The 18,356-nt window shown below is 37.3% G+C and overlaps 3 protein-coding genes and 1 long non-coding RNA gene across 4 annotated transcripts; 3 read left to right on the top strand and 1 right to left on the bottom strand.

Moving 5' to 3' along the window:
• The first annotated feature begins 4,749 nt into the window (after positions 1–4,749).
• On the top strand, positions 4,750–5,455 carry LOC112494438. The gene is made up of 5 exons (XM_025085616.1): positions 4,750–4,868; positions 4,931–5,022; positions 5,079–5,139; positions 5,215–5,388; positions 5,447–5,455. Exons 1-5 carry the CDS (start codon positions 4,791–4,793, stop codon positions 5,453–5,455), a joined length of 414 nt encoding a protein of 137 aa, XP_024941384.1. The 5' UTR covers positions 4,750–4,790.
• Positions 5,456–5,529: 74 nt separating this feature from the next.
• On the top strand, positions 5,530–18,354 carry LOC107268304 (cilia- and flagella-associated protein 74). Its single transcript, XM_025085613.1, has 15 exons — positions 5,530–5,853; positions 5,915–6,243; positions 6,320–6,489; positions 6,559–6,740; positions 6,806–6,929; positions 6,983–7,136; positions 7,194–7,321; positions 7,382–7,637; positions 7,733–8,001; positions 8,103–8,260; positions 8,497–8,996; positions 9,066–9,195; positions 10,768–10,944; positions 17,506–17,760; positions 17,871–18,354. The coding sequence occupies exons 1-15, from the start codon at positions 5,548–5,550 to the stop codon at positions 18,090–18,092; spliced, it is 3,360 nt and encodes a 1,119-aa protein (XP_024941381.1). The 5' UTR covers positions 5,530–5,547; the 3' UTR covers positions 18,093–18,354.
• On the bottom strand, positions 9,110–12,877 carry LOC112494435. Its single transcript, XM_025085612.1, has 9 exons — positions 12,296–12,877; positions 12,141–12,217; positions 11,817–12,079; positions 10,477–10,733; positions 10,189–10,424; positions 9,995–10,130; positions 9,842–9,924; positions 9,612–9,759; positions 9,110–9,550 (listed from the first exon to the last, which is right to left on the bottom strand). The coding sequence occupies exons 4-9, from the start codon at positions 10,704–10,706 to the stop codon at positions 9,238–9,240; spliced, it is 1,146 nt and encodes a 381-aa protein (XP_024941380.1). The 5' UTR covers positions 10,707–10,733; positions 11,817–12,079; positions 12,141–12,217; positions 12,296–12,877; the 3' UTR covers positions 9,110–9,237.
• Positions 14,504–15,682, top strand: LOC112494436. The gene is made up of 3 exons (XR_003059842.1): positions 14,504–14,682; positions 14,766–14,858; positions 14,931–15,682. It is a non-coding gene; the product is annotated as an uncharacterized LOC112494436 (long non-coding RNA).
• Positions 18,355–18,356: the final 2 nt, after the last annotated feature.

Raw genomic sequence — 18,356 nt, 5'->3', positions numbered from 1 at the left:
TTTTTTTTTTTTTTTTTTTTTTCTTTCGTCAGTCGCACGACGTCCCGACGCTCGGCGTCTCTATTCTGCACCATATCTTAGAACTGCCGTGATTTACAGTTGCACTTTTGGGAATGCGAGCGAAAATTTTACGAGCTGATGAGTTTATGGTAGTTTATGGTGGCCGGCGTGTGGCCGTCGCTCGACCATAAGAAAATCCATAAGATTCCCCGAGAAAATGTTCAATACCGTCGCTAAAAAGGACTCGTGTCCTTTGAAAATTTTGATTTATGACCGAAATCCATATCCAAGGATACGTAGAGCAAACGATTGAATTTTTCGAAATTTAACAGTCCCTTATAATTTTATCGAAAAAAAAAACCTCACTTACTGTCCTTAGTATCCTTATTAAAAAAAACTGATAAGAGAAGCCGTGCAGATAAAATATAATATTTTCAAAAATCTACCTGCCATCTACTTTAACTATGCAGGACAATGGTGATAATAAAAGTCTGCCAAGGACACCATAGAATTTTACGATGGTACCTTAGGACCAATTTTTTATAGCTAAGTCCCGTGAAATCTCCTTATTGTTCAGTACTTTCGAAATTCGCAGTACAGTGGATTTTTTTTTTTTTTTTTTTGAAAAATTTCAGACAACCTTAATTATCCAAAATTTATCCATTTACCAAAATAAAAATGATAACCAGTACCACTCTCTATTTGCTTTTTGAATTTTTCTCAAAATCCAGCGAGTGGTTAAAAACTTTTTTTTTTGTTTTCACGTACGAAAATGGCGGCACGGGGTTGGGCCTTATTGGCTTTAATGCGGTCCCAGCGTGAACCAATTGGCTATACGTAAAGGTGGGCCAGCCAACGTATAGTAAATAGGTGTTAGGTTAGGTCCGACGATGGAACATATAGACAGCCGAAGGCTGGTCGATGGTAGGAAAGTAAAAGGGAGTGCATAATGCATCAATGTGTCTAGGCAGAGCACAATGGCGGCTACCGGTGTTGCGGCAGTCTTTGAACTTTGGTCCACCATCGTTCGATCCGTGACGTGGCGAATTCTTCGCCATCCTCCTTTCGAAAAACCAAGAGCACTGCCAAGCGCAAGGTACGGTTAGGTAGCTATACTTTATACAGCCAGTCTAGCAGAAGCGACGGCCAGGATACAAGGATTCCAATCTAAAGTCAGTATCACACGAGAACAAAACGCCCCAAGAATTGCTCTTGTAACGATAGAGTCAAAACAAAGCAATTATTTAACGAATATCCAGTGTATCGGTAGACCCGATAAATCACGCAATCAATGATACACGAACTGTGACAGCCAACCAGAAAAGGTATCCCAAACCCGGTAACCCACGTGACCAGAAGAAATTTTCGAAAAGAGTCTTCGGCTCGGATTTACGGTCCCCCTATATAATAAAAATGTGCCCTATGGGTCTGAGAGTATTACCGGGTCACAAGGTCAAATAAAATCCGGCTTACCGCGAAGAAGCCACAAAATAGTAAAGTTTCATTGAAAAATCTGAAATTTCGTTTGGATTGTAGTGACGGTTACTTTTTTGCAATTTTACAACCTCCGTCAATTTTTAATCATTCGATATCGCTTGATGGCTCATTTTAATTAGGAATGCCACACTGAATCATTTTGATAGCTCAAATCATTAAAAAGTTACGTGCATGCTGGGTTACGTTCGTACGAGCTCAATTCGAGGGAGGCTCTACTGCGGTGAATATTCGAGAGATCGTATATGCGTGTCCTTGTCCGACCCACGTGTATACCCATAAGAGCCTCTCTGTCGCACTCGCAGCGGGTATAGGGAATTGCAAAAATCTAAGGCCTACACCTTCTCTGACTCGAATATCGATTTTTCATGGATATTGTTAATAGCCATTAGGCAACCTTATTCGCTCTCGAAACGTATTACGGTTATTTATACAGGGTGATCCGAAGTGAATTATACTCTCGATTTACTTTTTGATTTCCGAGAGTTTCTGCTTTTAAAGAAAACAAACAAAAAACGGCACATGTGTACATAAACGCGTTAAAAATCAATTTCGAAGTCGTCGCGGAGCGCAATATCCGATTTCACAGGAACTTTTCTGCTTTTCCGGGGAAATTCGCCGTGCTGGTCACGGCTATCTTTCGTACAGCTGTTTAACCAGCTGTAACGTATCGCACCTCCCCCGTTTTAAGAGTTCTATAAGGCCCCGACGGGCCCCGGCCACGAGGTGTACCTTGTTCGAAGGAGTCAACATTTTTTCTTTTTTACTTTTTACATTTCCATGAGAACGAGAGTGAAAGAAAAGAAGGGGCGCGCGTATGTGGTTAATTACTGGGTAGCGTGACCGTCACTTCCGGCGAGCAAAGAGCCCGACGCGAGGAGCGAGGTGAAAAAAATTTTTTTCTTGCGCGGGGTATAGGGCCCAAAACGGTAAAGACCCGACGCCACTGTCTTATGATTTTTGAGAAAATTTTAACTGTATCACGGATACGAAGTTAGGGCACCCTTTTTTTTCATATTGCTTTTGCGAACGATATCTCGTTCTCTTTGGATATACCTCACGCAGGTTGATTAGTGGGCCGTAAGGCCCACAAGAAATTTATGGGTCTGCAACCCGTGCATGAAACTCGGTGACCGGTAACGATATGCACAGTAGCCAGGATACTTTCACGAGAGAAAGGTAGGTCATTGTGTAAATGACTGTAAAATGGGACCAAAGAGGGAGACCCAAGGATGGGGCCCTAAAAGTCGAAAGTTTTTAAAATCCGAGAAAGGAACGTGCCCCGGCTCACCCCTTACCTTTGTATGGAAGTGAGACAGTAAACTCACCAGGAGGGAGTGACACAGTTTTCGAAAATTTAGGGCCACTAGGTCTCTGGGCCAGGCCCACGAGACCCGGTCACAGTTCGGGTCAGGACCAAAGGGCCCCGAGTCCCTTTAACTTCAGCAGGACATACTACCGTTACGTCGATGAACTTCGGGGCGGCTCCATGAAAGATTTACGTGCTGGTTTTGAAATTTGAAAAAAAAGAAAAAAGATCGCTCCCACGTACCAACCCCCAACTGCTTTTGCTACCGTATGGGAAGTTGGGCCTTGATGGACCAGACTCGAGTTCACGGTGAAATTTACAACCTCAAGAACATCCTCGTGAACTCCCGGTGAGAAAATTTGTGGGGGTTGGCTACCATGAGACTTCTGTCTGGCCACGCGACCTCCTTGAACTTCTTTACATCCCTTAAGGTGGTAGCAATGGCGACACCCCCTCTCTGCCCTTTCACCAAGCGTCGCGCAGCTTCGCGTCCTCTTTCCAACCGGGACTGACAAATAGCCAGGACCCTCTCGGCCGGGGTCCAGCGAGAGTGGGAGGGCTATGGTCTTTCACCCCCTGTCACAGGGGATGGAGATGTTTTCAAAATGTTTAGAAATGTTTGACACTGGTCGCGTGGCTCCTTCTACCTTATAACGTGTATACCAAAGGTACAAATTGAATGGGGATGATCTTCGGGACCTACCCCAAATACGAAAATCTTCAACTTCCTTCCTTCGTCGTATCGCCGTTAAGATACCACCCTCTTCTGACACCTCGCTGTGCATTAATAAGGGTGCCGGCTCAGGACGGACGATATTCTCGCCGACAAATTAAAAAGTTATTAACCCCCTAAATGGATACCGATTAATTTGCCCTTGTAACAAATTGCGCCACGTCCAACCAATCCCACCCCACGGGATCGCGCCCTTCCGGAAGGTCCTCCAGGCTCAACTGTACGTATACCACAATGAGGCCTGATACATCCCTATGAATAGGGGTGTCAGTTGCACCGTGAAATTCTCCATCAATCTACGGAATTATTGAGCATATGGCACCGGGGCTCTCAGGGTCGTATATATAGGAAATGGCTCTTACGCAAAGACTTCCGGTTTATCTATTATTCGAGAATTGTTCATTCGCGTCCAATATTACTTAAGTGGAGCTCGTCTAACCTACCTCCGTCCCCTGACGGCTGGGTTAGTAAAATTTTGAAAATTTTGAAAATTTTGAAAATTTTTTTTTTTTCTACCGCTATTCGTATTCTTATTGCTTCACTCTGATGAGATCAACAATCGCCCACCAGGTGGGGCCCCGGTTCAAAGTTCGCTCTGCGCACCTAGAAATTATGCATTCGGTGCAGCTCGGTGCTTGGGATAATCTACCGCGCGTTTAGCATTATTATCCTTGAACGTTTCTGATACGATTCTCGGTTCCATGGGGCACGAAATGTTCACGGGTTTGTTTTTTCATTTTTTTTTTGGAATTATATTTTGCTTTGATTCTAACTTTAACCACTAGGGTTTTGTTCTGTTTTATTCTGCTTTTATTTTTTCTTAGTACCCCACCCAGATGGAATTCCTTCGGGTGAATCAAAACGGTACGATGTAATTCTGATGAATTGCAATCATCATTTACCATTAAGGGTGTCCATCCTTGATACGCGTGATACGTGATGATTGTGTTGGGGCGACTTTTTTTTGTTTTTGTTTTTCTTTTCCTTCAATCTGAAGAGACGCTAGGATTGAATTTTTTGAGAAGCGAATGCTTTGAATGATTCTCAAAAAATATGCAGGCTACTTTGAAAACTATGGAGAATTGCAAAAAGAATTCTGAGGGAATCAAAGATGCATCGAAATATCGAAAATATATAAGCAGTGAGGTATTTTTGTATTTTAATGGAGTATGGTTTTTGAAAAATTTCTTTTCTGTCTGTCGTATAGGTTATTCGTTGTCGGAATTTTCAAAAGCGCGAAGAATTCATAGGATAATGGGAGAGGAGCGTGAATTGAAGTTTTTGGAAAATGATAAATTGAAATTAACTATCGGGTCGTTGGCAACGATTAAAGTAAAATTTCGAAATTTTGAATGACAGTACATGTGTTATGATATTATATTTTTATATCGTAGAGAGACCTTTTGAAAAATAGGTGGAACTACTTTTGTCACTTGTCTCAGAGAAAAAAATTGCGGGAGACTAATCGAGAAAAATGTTTAACGAGGTATAATTTTGAAAAAGTAATTACAATGCAGGACATTATATTTATAAATGATATAGATTGAAATGGAAGTATATTGAACTTGAACGTGTGCCAACTGACAGTCCGGTTTTGGAAAAAGTTAGTATATGTACAAATTTCTAGTTTCAATGGAATTTTTAAAATTAAAATAAAAAATTGTGTGTATCCGTCTAGATTATAAGAACTCGACGAGAGAGACGGGAGTCAAAATTGGCACGCAAAAAAAGGATGATTGAAATTATTGAGAAAATAATTAAGGAGGAATTCAGAGTTAAAAAGAAACTGGAATCTAAACAGAAAACTGAAAATTTTCAAAATTCTCGACAGAGAAATCGAAAGAAACCCACGGCTGAAATAAATTTTAAAAAATCTTATAAATTTCATGACACCTTTGATGGCTCTACAGAAATTTTGAATATTACCAATCAGTCTCCAGCTGACAGTGGTTTTATTCAAAATTCGGAAATTTCAGAGCAAGAAAATATTTTAAAAAAAGAATCTGCAAATATGACTCCTCAAGCAACAGATAATGTTGATGATCAAAAGGATTTAAAAAATTATAAAACAAATTTGGAGATAGCCGCCAACCGAAATGTTTTCGGGTTAAACGAAAAAATCAAAAATAAAATTGTTGACTTACCCCCTTTACCGCTGGAAGATGACCATGAGGGTGATAATTGTCTGTCGACTCTGACGGATGATTTTGAAGGAGCCGATATCGGGCAACGGGATGATTTTGAAAATACACTAAAAGATAAAAAGATATTGAGAGACAGGTGCTTTTACGCGAAACCCAGGACAATCATTTTTAAAGTAAACCTATTAAAATCTATTTTAACTCTTCTACAGTAATAAGTCGATATTTCTTTTACAGAATTTCAGCCCTGGAACATCTTACACTCAAAAAGTGGCGATATACAATAAATTTTCAAAATGGTCTTATATCCGTTACGATTCTATAAATTTGTCAATTTCGGATAATAACGTACTGACAGTAGAACACATTGATGCTGCCAAAATCAGACCCGGTTTATTCATTGTCGTGACTGTGAATTTCTTACCCAACACAGAAACGGAAATAACCGGTGCACTGATATTTTTAACATTGAATTCGGAAAATACGAAAGATTTTCACGAATTCAAAATTCGAATTCATTGCGTTCCCGCGCAAGCAGATCCGTTGGTGGATCTTACAAAATTATGGTAGTAAAGAATACAGAAGATTTTGAAAAAAAGAAAAAGTAAGCTTTGTACCATTATATATTTTTTTTTCACTTAGTTTCCCCACATTCCCAATTTGGAAAGACATTGAGCCTGGTTCAATTCACAAAAGATTGACGATATCAAATTTTGGATTAAAAACATGCAATTTATTATTCACACCAAAAAGTAACACGCGAGATAGTTTTAATTGGGACTTCGAAGAGAACGAGTATCCATCTAAGAAATGTATAAAATAATAATTCCAAAATTGTACAGTTTTCAAATTTCCATCTTCTCTTTGTGTCATATGTGAAGTCACCCCTACAATACACGCTGACGAAGAAAATTCAATAACGGATTACGAAACGTATGAAGTGGAATTGAGAGCCAAGTCGTGTATTAAAATTCGAGTAACATTTTTTCCAAAATACGTGGGCTTGCATCACGACGTACTTGAAATCCTTTTCAAAGTGGAAGAACAGATTATAAAAACACAAGCAAGCAAGAATATATCTGTTACGTTGATGTAACGATTTATAACAAAAAATTTTTTCAAAAACAGACTATACCAATTTGGGCTGAGGTGACAGGATCTGAGATACATCTTAATCCAAAATTCGTGGATCTAGGAATAATCATAATGGGCACAGAAATTTATCAGGCTAATTTCACCATTAGTAATACAGGTAAACAATTCTATATTAGTAAAAATCAAACTGAACTTACTCGAAAAAATTAGGACGATCCAGTGCTGATATATCCATGCTGATTCCAAAATATCTTTGCACTGAAATTCAAATTTATCCAAAAACAATTTCACTACAAACTGATACCTCATGGACGTTCACTGTCCGACTGACGCCATCAGAAAATATTTTACAAAAAGCAAAAACGTAAGTATTTCTGAAAAATTCAATATTTACCTCGTATTTTAAAATGACCTCCAATAGCTACTACGACAAGACGTGCAACACTCTGAATATACCAATCAAAATAAATGTTAATTATCCAAACGAGAAGGGCCCTACCCTAACATTAAAAATTCTGGCTACTCCAACGAGCAGTACATTAGTAATAGGTAATATTTATGAAAATATTGAAAAAGGATAATATCAAGCAATTAAAAATTTTCAAACAGAACCTGATTTTGTCGTGCTGGGCATGGTAAATACACAAGAGTCTGTACTGTCCAGAATATCTATCACAAATCCCAGCCTAGTGATACAAGACTTTGGATTTTTGAATATCCCCCCAACAATGACTATACAGCCAAATTATGGATTCGGCCGAATTTTACCAGGCGAAACACTTCCACTTCACTTGATATATTCAGCCTGGTTGACGGACATTCCCGGAAATGAAGCGGAAGCTAGTGGATTGGCGTCAGATCGGAGGTGCCTATCTACTCAGTTTCCAATGAAAAAACCAGCGAATTACAAACGACCTGTAATTTCGTATTATGAATCTATAAGTGACGTGTTTCTCGTAGATTTGAAATACGCGTGGCCACAGTTAACGAGTTGGTTGGCAAAAGAAATCACGTCGTTAGTACAAAAGTTCCTACAAACCGATTATTGAATCTACCACCGAAAGAACAATGGCGCCCAACCGGAAGTGACTACAATAAACAGTCCGACCAGTCTCGAATGCCAAGAAGAAGATTCAGTAGTATTTCACAAACAGTCCGTAGTAAAATCCCATTTAAAGATTTAATTGGTGATCTAGCCGATGATGATAATTCCAGTTCAAACTTGGCAGGTAAAAAAACATTAGGTGACTTCTGCAGTTTGTTAAAAAAAAATCACCTAGTCAGCCACTATCATCTAGTTCCTTTTTCTTATTTTATGTTGATTTGTAAGACTCTGACGTAGCATCTGACAGTTTTGGACCACTGGATGATGACGTTAGAGAATTAAAAAATATCACTGAGATTTTCGCTTTCATTGTGGATCCACTTTGTCAATTGAGTGAGCAAATAATCGAATTTCCTGCGACACCTTGCGACTCGTATTCACTGGTAACGTCCCAGTAAATGCAAAGTGACAGTTATATATGGGCAATGTAAAGTTTCTTACTTAAGGATTTAACAGTGTTATAAAACGCCTGTTGTGCATAACTGTTATATTATATCTCGGAGGAAGATGTTATAACATTGTCGATATGTAACTCATTTTTATATTGTTGTAGTAAAACAAAAGTTCCGACTTAGTTTCCAAAAAACGAAAATCTTTTAATGCGTCATATCATTTTTAGACTTCTGTAAACTTGATGGGTTTCAACAGTGCATCTTATCCTCACTGCACTTGTGGATTTATAGAGGATCAAATAAAGGAGTTTGAAGCTTGGTACGAATTTAAGTGTTCATCACCGCGCGTCAGAATGTCGCCACGTTATGGACACTTGAAAAATGGTGAAACCATAAAGATTACTTTAATGCACAAGCCAAAAATGTCGCATAAAGTTACTGCGAATGTTTTGGAAAGTATGGAAATCAAGGACAAGACGTTACCAGGAGAAATGACCTTGCTGGAAAATTTTGAAGCTTACATACACCACGAATGGGCTACATGTGCATTAAATATAAAAATGAAAGATGGTGATAGGAGAGATGAAACTTTGTTAATTAAATTAACATGTCCTGTTGTTAAGCCTGATATAATAATTTTAAATCCGACAAGAATAATAGAATTTGGCATGGTGGTAATTGGGTCGAAATCCAGAAACATCCTAGAAATTAAGAATATATCCACTCGGTCTGTAATTTTTATGAAATGCTTCAAGTATTTTGCATTTCTGTTTTGTAGAATGAAAAATAATTTCAGGTCAGTCAAGATAAAGTTCAGTCTTCTTAATCCATTTGGTCCTTTCTTTATGCCTCCTGGAAAAATTCTGGAACCAGGATCTATCTTGTCCATACCCATTACGTATAGGCCAAAAGTGAAAAAAGATAATGTGAGTAATGTTTTTTTTTACTGTAAATACTAAATAAAAATTTCAAAAATCATTGTATGGTTGTCGAGCATTAGCTACAATTGTTCTTGGAGCTTTACTCTTAAAAACCCAACTCCATCCATTTCCTTTGATATTTTTTGGAACCTTCGTAGGGTATCGACCTGGCCCAGGACAAATTTCCTTACATCTCAATGGTCTAACATTCAGTATATTACTGTCGAAAGGATATCTCAAGGCATTTTTTGGTTTACTTATTTGTTGCGGTTCATAATAACCTGGTCCTGGTTGATCAGGATCCTTGTAGCAGAGACTAGGATCATTTAGCATAATCCTTGTAAATGGTTTCTTGGTAAACCTTGATAGATAAAGGACTAAATAAATCATTCTCGAAATTATAACTACAATGAAATATTCACCTAGGACAATGTGTCCAAAGTCCTTTGAAATAATTAGATTTGTGAAGTAGTTTGTCAATTTCACCAGAAAATCCCATTGGCCAATCCTTATTATAAATTGTTGAGGGCATTGCCAAGTATCCTTTGACACTAGTATAATCTCTGCATCCTGAACAAAATTTAAATAATAGTATCACAAAATCGCCTGCACCTTTTAAAGAACCAGGGACTCCTATATAATGTATACAAACCTGTGAAAAGATCATAGGGCCCTCTTTTGCTTACTACCTTGCTTAAAAGATTATCAAGGCAGTCAGGATGTCGTGGATTATATCTGGAATCAAATAAAAACAATAATTATTTATATCTTGGATAATTAACTGAAAGGTGAGCCATTAATTTACAAATTGCACGGTAGAGACCAGGAATGTAAACTCTTTTGAAATCTTGATCTAAGGCCGTCGAATTCAAATGTAGGGAGTGAAGAATGTTTTTTAAACCGATTGTGATTCTTGAAACGGAAAAGATCGCTTAGATATCCTGAAATATAATGCATCAGCATACCATACTAAGGGCCTTGTAAATAATTTTAACTTACCAGGACCCGGCATATTTTTTCTAGCATCTTTTTTGAATCTCGGAGTAATCCCAAAGCCGACGTTAGCTTTTATAGTCTTGCAGGATCTATCAAGGATGTTGTCTGGCCATTGAGAAATTTCGTGTGTTCCAGGACCACGTCCTGTTTTTTGTAAATTTCTCTCAAAAACATATTTCTCCAACAAGTGTCCTCCCATAGTGGCAGAAAATTCCTTTAACTCTTCATCCCTCTGCCAACTAAATTTTACTTATTACAAAGTACTTTTACACGAGGTAAGTGGACACTTACTCCCTGGTATTCTTTCTACAAGAAATCCTGGAAGGATTGTATAATCCTACAGCAGGAGAGTCTTGCGTAACAGGGAATAATTTTGGATGTAGACCGAGATTTTTCCTCAACGTGGTAGAAGTATTAAATGGAGGATGATTTTTTTTAATACGTGGATTCAAACGTTTATAGTGCCATCCATTAGCACATTTGCATGATTTCGAAGACCTCGTATTGTTTTCACAAGCCATTTCGTGTCCAAGATTAGTGTGATTAATCTAAAAAATGAAACATATTGTTAAAGTTATGTAGCCTCTTCTCTCCTTTCAGGATATTGAATTTTTTGAAATTCGTGCCGCTTCCACAAAGACAATTTGGAGGATGTCTTTATCCGGAAGGGGTGTTATACCAAGCTGGAATATCCTACCGGAAATGAGAGTGGCAAGACTCGAGGCTAAAATTGGAAAACCGGATGAAATCAAATTAACTGTAAGTTTCACTTCCCCCCTCGTAACGCCATCTATACAATTTATATAGAGCGCATAAAAAAAAACAATTGTTTAAACATAAGATCATCATTAGAATTACTCAGTCATGAAGTATGTAGTAGGCAAAGACATTATAACGCCTTACTGTTATTATTATATCTTGCCTACTTATATTTTCACATATTAGAGATACAAGTATAATTTATTTTTGATATGCAAGACTGATCAGCTTAATCGTACCAATTGAACTCTGCCCGTTTATTTGATGTCAAAGAAAAAGACAAATTCAGATGGAGCGTTCAAGCTGCCTAGCCTATATTACAAAAATAATTAAAAATTACGAATATTGCCAGTGTATTAACAATTTCCATATTTCCCCGTATTTAAAAAATATTTTTCTACTTATACGTCGATAACACTGTATTACTTCACATAACGCGCCATCTCTGAGACTCTACGTCAAGTGTCTCAAGAATAAAGTGAAAGCGTATGGTACATAAAAAAATTATCTTTCAAGAGAAAAGATGCAACACTCCTTACCACTACACGCTGTACAATCTCTTAGATATCTACTTTTTCTCAAAACTTAAAAAAATTCAGTCAAATGATCCGAACCCCATAAGGTATGAGTGGTATTGACTAAATCCCCAACAAAAGTTTCACAGTTCGATGAAGAGAAGGCGCTGGATTCGCTTACCAGACGGTAGTGCCCTCTTAAACGGCAAAACTTGTAACTAAATTCCCCAATTCTGTTATACCATTAACTCGTACCGAAGAACGTTAAGACATCATGGACGACTGTCTACATCTTTAGTAGTTTTCCAACGTTGCCCAGCATTTAATAATTAATCGAAAACTCAGACTTTCAATTACCGCAGCAGTGAACACGAGTATCGGCACTCGGAACGAAGAGCACTCTCAGCACCATGAATCATGCAGACTAGGCAAGAAACTTTAACTAAGGGTGGTTCTTGATCGGTGAAACAGCCTGCACCCACCAGCCCTTACCACTGCGTATATTAAACTTCCCAAAGCGAAATATCTCTCCGGTTTCTCTTCCTCCTCAATAAGAGCAACCAAGGACAGACATTTTTGTACCTTAAGCCATAGTATCACTCCTCAACAATTTTTTTCACCTAACAATCAGAACATCCACATAAAGAAGCTGTATTTTTTCTTGTAATACTTTCCACACACCTTTTCTCTATCCAGTACCACCGCCAACATAATCATCATCCCTTCTCTCTCTCTCTTTCTTATTCATCTGTACGATCCTGTTTTAAAATGAAAATGTGTCTCTGGAGATAAGAAATGTTTTTCCCTCTAACCTCCCCAGGGCTGACGGTACGCACCCTTCTTCGGCCACAAAATAAACTTTTCTCATACAGATATAATGCACGTCTACCACCAACACCAACTCTTCTTCTTCACAGCATACTTATAGTTATCCACAACGGAGTTCGGTACGGGATTGTCTCTTGAAAAAAAAATCTCAGTCCTAGACGTATTTTTATCGACTGACAGTTTGACAGAATAACATTTTTCAAAGCCTCCAATATGTTTCTCTTTTTTTCTCACTACCTGTAGTTTTAATTTCAGTCCGCTAGGACTCCACAAATAACATGCATTTACACACATATAATTTTCCTTATTTATCCTTCTCTCTAAACTTCAAACAAAAAACAAAATAATGTTTTCCACCCGACTCACGCATCACGGCACGTATCCCATTGTAACTATTATTATCCCATTATTGGATCATAACGTTAATCAGATTCACCAATTAAAACGAAGCATAAAATAAAAGCGCATTTTGTAAATAAGGTTAGAAGTATCCCTAGAGACAGGATCCCGTGCTATTTTCACTGACGTACCTTATAACGCCGAGCCACGAGCTTCCCACTAGAAACCGGAAACCGGAAGTCCATCGACACGACCATAAAGGCGAAGCTATCGTCATTTGATATGTAGTTTGCACTACGCTGACCTAGATCGGAAACTCTGCTGGTCTCTAGACAACCTCAATACCTTGGGTACATCATTCATCCATAGTTATACCACATAAGCATAGGACACCTTTTAGGTTATGTATAGATATTTTTGAATTTCAAATTTAACCCAAGCCGGGCTAGAAAACAACCCTCGTGATGCAATTTCCGAAAATACACCTATATTCTCAGTTTTTCATTACACGAATACATATATCACACACGTACTATATGAAACGTACACTTTCATCCAGATACTCCTCCCGAGGACCAATTCGCTGAAAAATTAATTCCATACTCCAATTCAATGGCACGTACAAAGTGGCAGAGTAAATAAATGCAATCTCTTTTCGTTCACTAGGTCTGACGAGTTCAATACTTATTCTACTGATGGATTTTTTCATTTTGAAAATTTTTTTTAATATACAGAGTTAGTCGGTAGAAACGCACCAGCCCAGAAACGACCCAAGTGGCCGATACGGAAAATTTGACCTCTCCAAAAAAAAAATAATAGCTAGGCACAGCTCACCGTGACTGATTCGCATAAGGGCACACTGAAAGTTCGCATAGTAATAGGTTAGGTTTTGTTTTTTTTGAAATATTTTAATAGTTAGCTTACTGAAATGATTAATAACCTCCCGCTATTAACTAAGGGAGAAGTAAAGACACGAAAATTAAACAAAACCAGGCCCTCGGATTCTCCATAATTTTCTGGTAAGCCTCTTCCGGGTCCATATCCGGTTTAAAAGTTTTTACAAATTCACTGAAATATCCTAACGCACCTGTGAATTCTTTTAGGTGTCTTAATACAGTCCAGAGATTGATCCTATTTCAGCCCCTTCTGCTGTTAACTAAGGGAAGAACGAAGACAAGAAAATTGAACAAATCCAGATCCTCGGATTCTCCATTATTCTCTGGTAAGCCTCTTTCGGGTCCATACCCAATTTATACATTTTTACAAATCCACTGAAATATCCTAACGCACCTGCGAATTCTTTTAGGTATCCTATAGTCTAGAGATTGATCCTGCTTCACCCCCCTTCTGCCATTGATCAACGGAGGGGTGAAGATAAGAAAATTGAACAAACTCAGCTCCTCAGATTCCCCTCTCAAAAATATCTTAAAACTCCTGTGAATCCCTTTCAAGTATCCTGAAATTGTTCTGACAGTTATTGCAATCTGTTATGAGATTAAATCTCAACTGATGTTACATTTTGTCATTACAATATTAATTAATTAACTGAGTAACCTATTGCAATATTTCAAAAACCTAACTTACTGCTATGCAAACTGTCAGTGTGCGCTTATGTGAATCAGTCATGATGAGCTGTGCCTAACTGTCATTTTTTGGAGGGGCTGCACTGCTGTGTTGATCACTTGGGCCCAACTTCAGCTGGTGCGTTTCAAATGAACAACTCTGTATATGGAGTGTATAATATTTTGAGATGGGAGTGTACAGTGGTGATAACATTACTATACTATAGTACTGATACCATTTTGTATCAGCAAATGAATAAAAATGCATATATACATATTTCTATGTATCTCTATCAGATTGCGTGTGGCCTTATTCGTTACGGTTACTGTTATTATTGCAAATTAGCGTTTTCCATGATCCTCAGACATTACAATAGCAGTATTGCCTCGTTTGCAATTCTATGATATGGAAATTCCAGTTGGTTTGTATCCTGTTGTAGCTGAAGATGCTGGACCCACTAAACTCTTGCGTCACCATTAATAATTTCCAACCGGTATGTATTGAGAAACATTAAAATAGATCAGCTATACGTTATAATATGTATAATAAACAAGCATTGTACCGTTTTGATTACAGAAATGAGGAAAAAGAAGAGGGGAGCCACTATGAAAACACACCAGAAACTTACAACTGTCTCGCAAACGCATTCCTGTGAGGAATGTAGATTCTGTAATGAAAACATTATTGTTTGCATGTAGTTGGCATTCCAAACGTCATCACTGACAAATCCATCTGTTACAGAAATTTACAAATTACAAGCAATTACAAATCGAAGGATCAATCTACAAATTTGGGATGATTCATTGGATGCTGGACATTTATCAAGAATATGGATAAAATTAAAATTAAACTATCGATACCTGGATCCATCTGACGTCTACCGATATCAGGCTCTAGGGTCAAAGTGTCAAATAATATTAAGCTTACAATTACTTTGGATAAAATCAGTCAGGCTAGAAAGTAAATGATGAACGAGTGACAGTTGATAAATTGGATAATAATTAGATAGAAAACAATTTTTAGAAATCCGGTAAAAATTATATTCCAATATCATAAAGTTGGTACTCAAATAGAGTCAATATTCATTATGGTTTGAGTAACTGTCACAAAGTCACAAGATGTTGTCAGACACGCAAGCATATCCTTCACGAGTGAGTGGGTGTACCATTTCAGCCCCACTGATTATATCCGACCTTTGACTTATGGATATTATAATAATACCACGAGGTCCCATAGACATAATAATAGAATATAGCCGTAGGACCTAAATACACTGCGCTTTGTGGTTTAGTCCCAGTTGTTGGGGATAAGCGATAGTCTTGGCTGATAACCGCAATGGTCGGACGGACAGATAAGGGTGGTACGATACCGTGTTACCATAAGGGTTTGTAATAGCTGCATCAAGGATCAGGGAGGACGCTAGAAAAAGAAGTAGAAAATGGAAAGGAGAGACGGAATGGGATGCTGTATGATCTTGGGAACAATATCCAAAATCCTTTATGAATAATGTTGTATGACATTTGTAACTCTTGTAGGATTTAGGAATATTTTTTGTCGTTACACTATTTATACAGCATAACGACCCTCTGTCATGTACGTTGTAGGATAATAAAATATTTCTTAATTAATCTGTAAATTCTCTATAATCGCTCTCCAGGGACTCTGAGACGTGATAAAAAGCGAGAGAGCGATATTACGGAGTCTTTATTGCACTGTAACAGGCAGAGCGTGTGACGGTATCTTGGAAAGAAAAGTCAGGGAAAATGCGACTATGCGGAGCGCCAAAGTTGACTGTAGTACAAAAAAGGGTTTTCAAGGTTCCTTAAAAGACTTCCATAGATACCATTATGGAAAGAGTCACCTTACCTACTACATCTCTTCCGTCTAGCCAAAATTCTATAAAACATTTTATTTTATCCTAGGCCATAGTCGTTCCTCCCCTAAAGCATGCTTTTTTCTCTGTTAACCCTTTCACCTCTTGGCATACGACGTATAAATTTCTTCTTTACACATACCGTCCTAACTACTGGACTCATATGTAACACGGAACATATTTACACGACCAACGTGTCCCAAGGATACGTTCAGACAATATAAAAAAATCACAAGGGAAAAAAGCAATAGTAAATATGAAACTTTTATTTAGAATTTATATTTGACCATTCGAAAATTTCTGTTCAAATGTCACGCCAATACCTATCATATGCTATTAGAAGAATTTTCACGTTCTTACAATGTAACATTGATCCTGATAATTCAAGAGACCCTTTTCATAACCCATAAACTGACCCACGAAATCCCATAGGATTTCTATCCCACTGGGAGATTCATTGATTCTCTTTACATATTCTAAGCACAATGTACTCTTCATCATATTCCACCATGTTCTGCCGTTCACCAAATCCCACAGTTATACTGTATAATCTAACATTGTATAATCCATATGTTTATATAGAGAATTTGTAGGGTGATATAGGAATACTGAATAACGCATCGATACACGTATATTGCAGGATCCTGCAGGACACTGTGGCAAATTGTTTTCCACTTTAAACTTCTCCAGCAGCTGGCACTTATTTTTTAAGTCAGCCAGGATTTTAAGGAATCATATATATGTGTATACATATGGAGCTCCAGTAAACGGTGTCCCCATGTGACGCTTTGAACCAAGATGGCTATGAAACACTGCAACAAAAATCTTTTATATCATGTGAATCATTTTATACAGGATGTAAAGGATTTATAGGTAAAAACTTGACAGGTTGGTAAAACTGATTTGAAGGAAAGAACAAATTCTTAATAGATATTTGTCTGAAAGCTAAATGCTTAAAAGAAATTCAGTTACTTATTGTATAAGAAAATCTTTTTGATTGTATATAGTGTAGGTAATATATTAGTCATATCAGTTCAAAGTGTTAGCCATTCATTTGAATACAGATTTCTACTGATTTTTGACTACAGATTTTTCAAAAGAATTTTCAACACGTCAGATTTGCTTAATATTATTTAATAGAACCTGAATACACTAGTATCTTTGCAATTATTTATTTTCAGATATATGTTTCTTAACACATCTTTTTGTAAATCTCAATAAGTTATACCAGCCTGTAAAGTTTTGATCCACCATAATCTATTTACATTCTGTATACATAATCCACTTTGGTTTTGAAAATTTATGAGAATTCTTGCATATTCATTTGGTGTATAATTATACAACAGAGAATGCCACTAACATATGGGATATGTGTTGATATGTTGTAATATAACTTATCGTTAAATTAATTATAAAGATACCATGTACTTTTGTGAATTCCAGATTGAAAACACTTCTGAGGCCACACTGGTGTTCGTCCTGGAAATTATTGAACTATTGGAAGGATCGATACCAGTGCAATTGAACAAAAATAAGGTCCTTAAAGAAAACAAGAAGAAAAAAATAAGCATGTTCCTCGAAGAGGAAGAAGAGTTGGCTATTTTTGATAAAAATATGAAGCCTCTGGATAATAAACAATATTTTACTTTTGTTAACTTTGACAACGATTTGCGACTTCCTGTGGAAGCCATGAAAAAGGTTAGTTGTACCTTTATAGGTTTTATATATCTTCATTGCATCATGGTTCAAATTTTTGTATTATCTGATTGCAGCCATATATGGAGACTAATTTTAATAATTTCTTTCAGAAGGACTTTGTATTACGGTTTCAAGTACCATCGACAAGAATCTCGTTCACGGGGAAGAGAAGTAAAAAGAACAAAGAAAGGATCGGTGTCGCGACGCCTGGCGTCGTAAAGAAAGGTCGTCTGGATGCTATGGACGTGTATTACGTAGCAAGATTGAAATTGTTACTCGAGGACGTCCAACCGATACAGGATATTGTATTAATAGCTACCGCGAAGACCTGAAACGGAATAGAAATTTGTAAAAGTAGTTATCCAACGAAATTCAAAGGATCTTCAATAACCAATAATATATTGAATTTCTCTTTTAATGAAATAATATTACTCTAGGACATCTGATCTATAGAAGATATTGTGTTAATAAATAACATCAAATTTGGAAATAGGATGTAAATTTTGAAAAAGAGTTATTCGATGGAACTCTGATTCTCAGTATTAAATAATATATTGATTTTCTCGTTTAATTAAATAAATATTGACGAAAATATC

The sequence above is a fragment of the Cephus cinctus genome, unplaced genomic scaffold (genome assembly GCF_000341935.2).
Source record: "Cephus cinctus unplaced genomic scaffold, Ccin1 Ccin1_scaffold0515, whole genome shotgun sequence".
NCBI lineage: Eukaryota > Metazoa > Arthropoda > Insecta > Hymenoptera > Cephidae > Cephus > Cephus cinctus.
The sequence above is the reverse complement of the archived record's forward strand: the minus strand, read 5'-3'. Positions and strand labels throughout refer to the sequence as shown.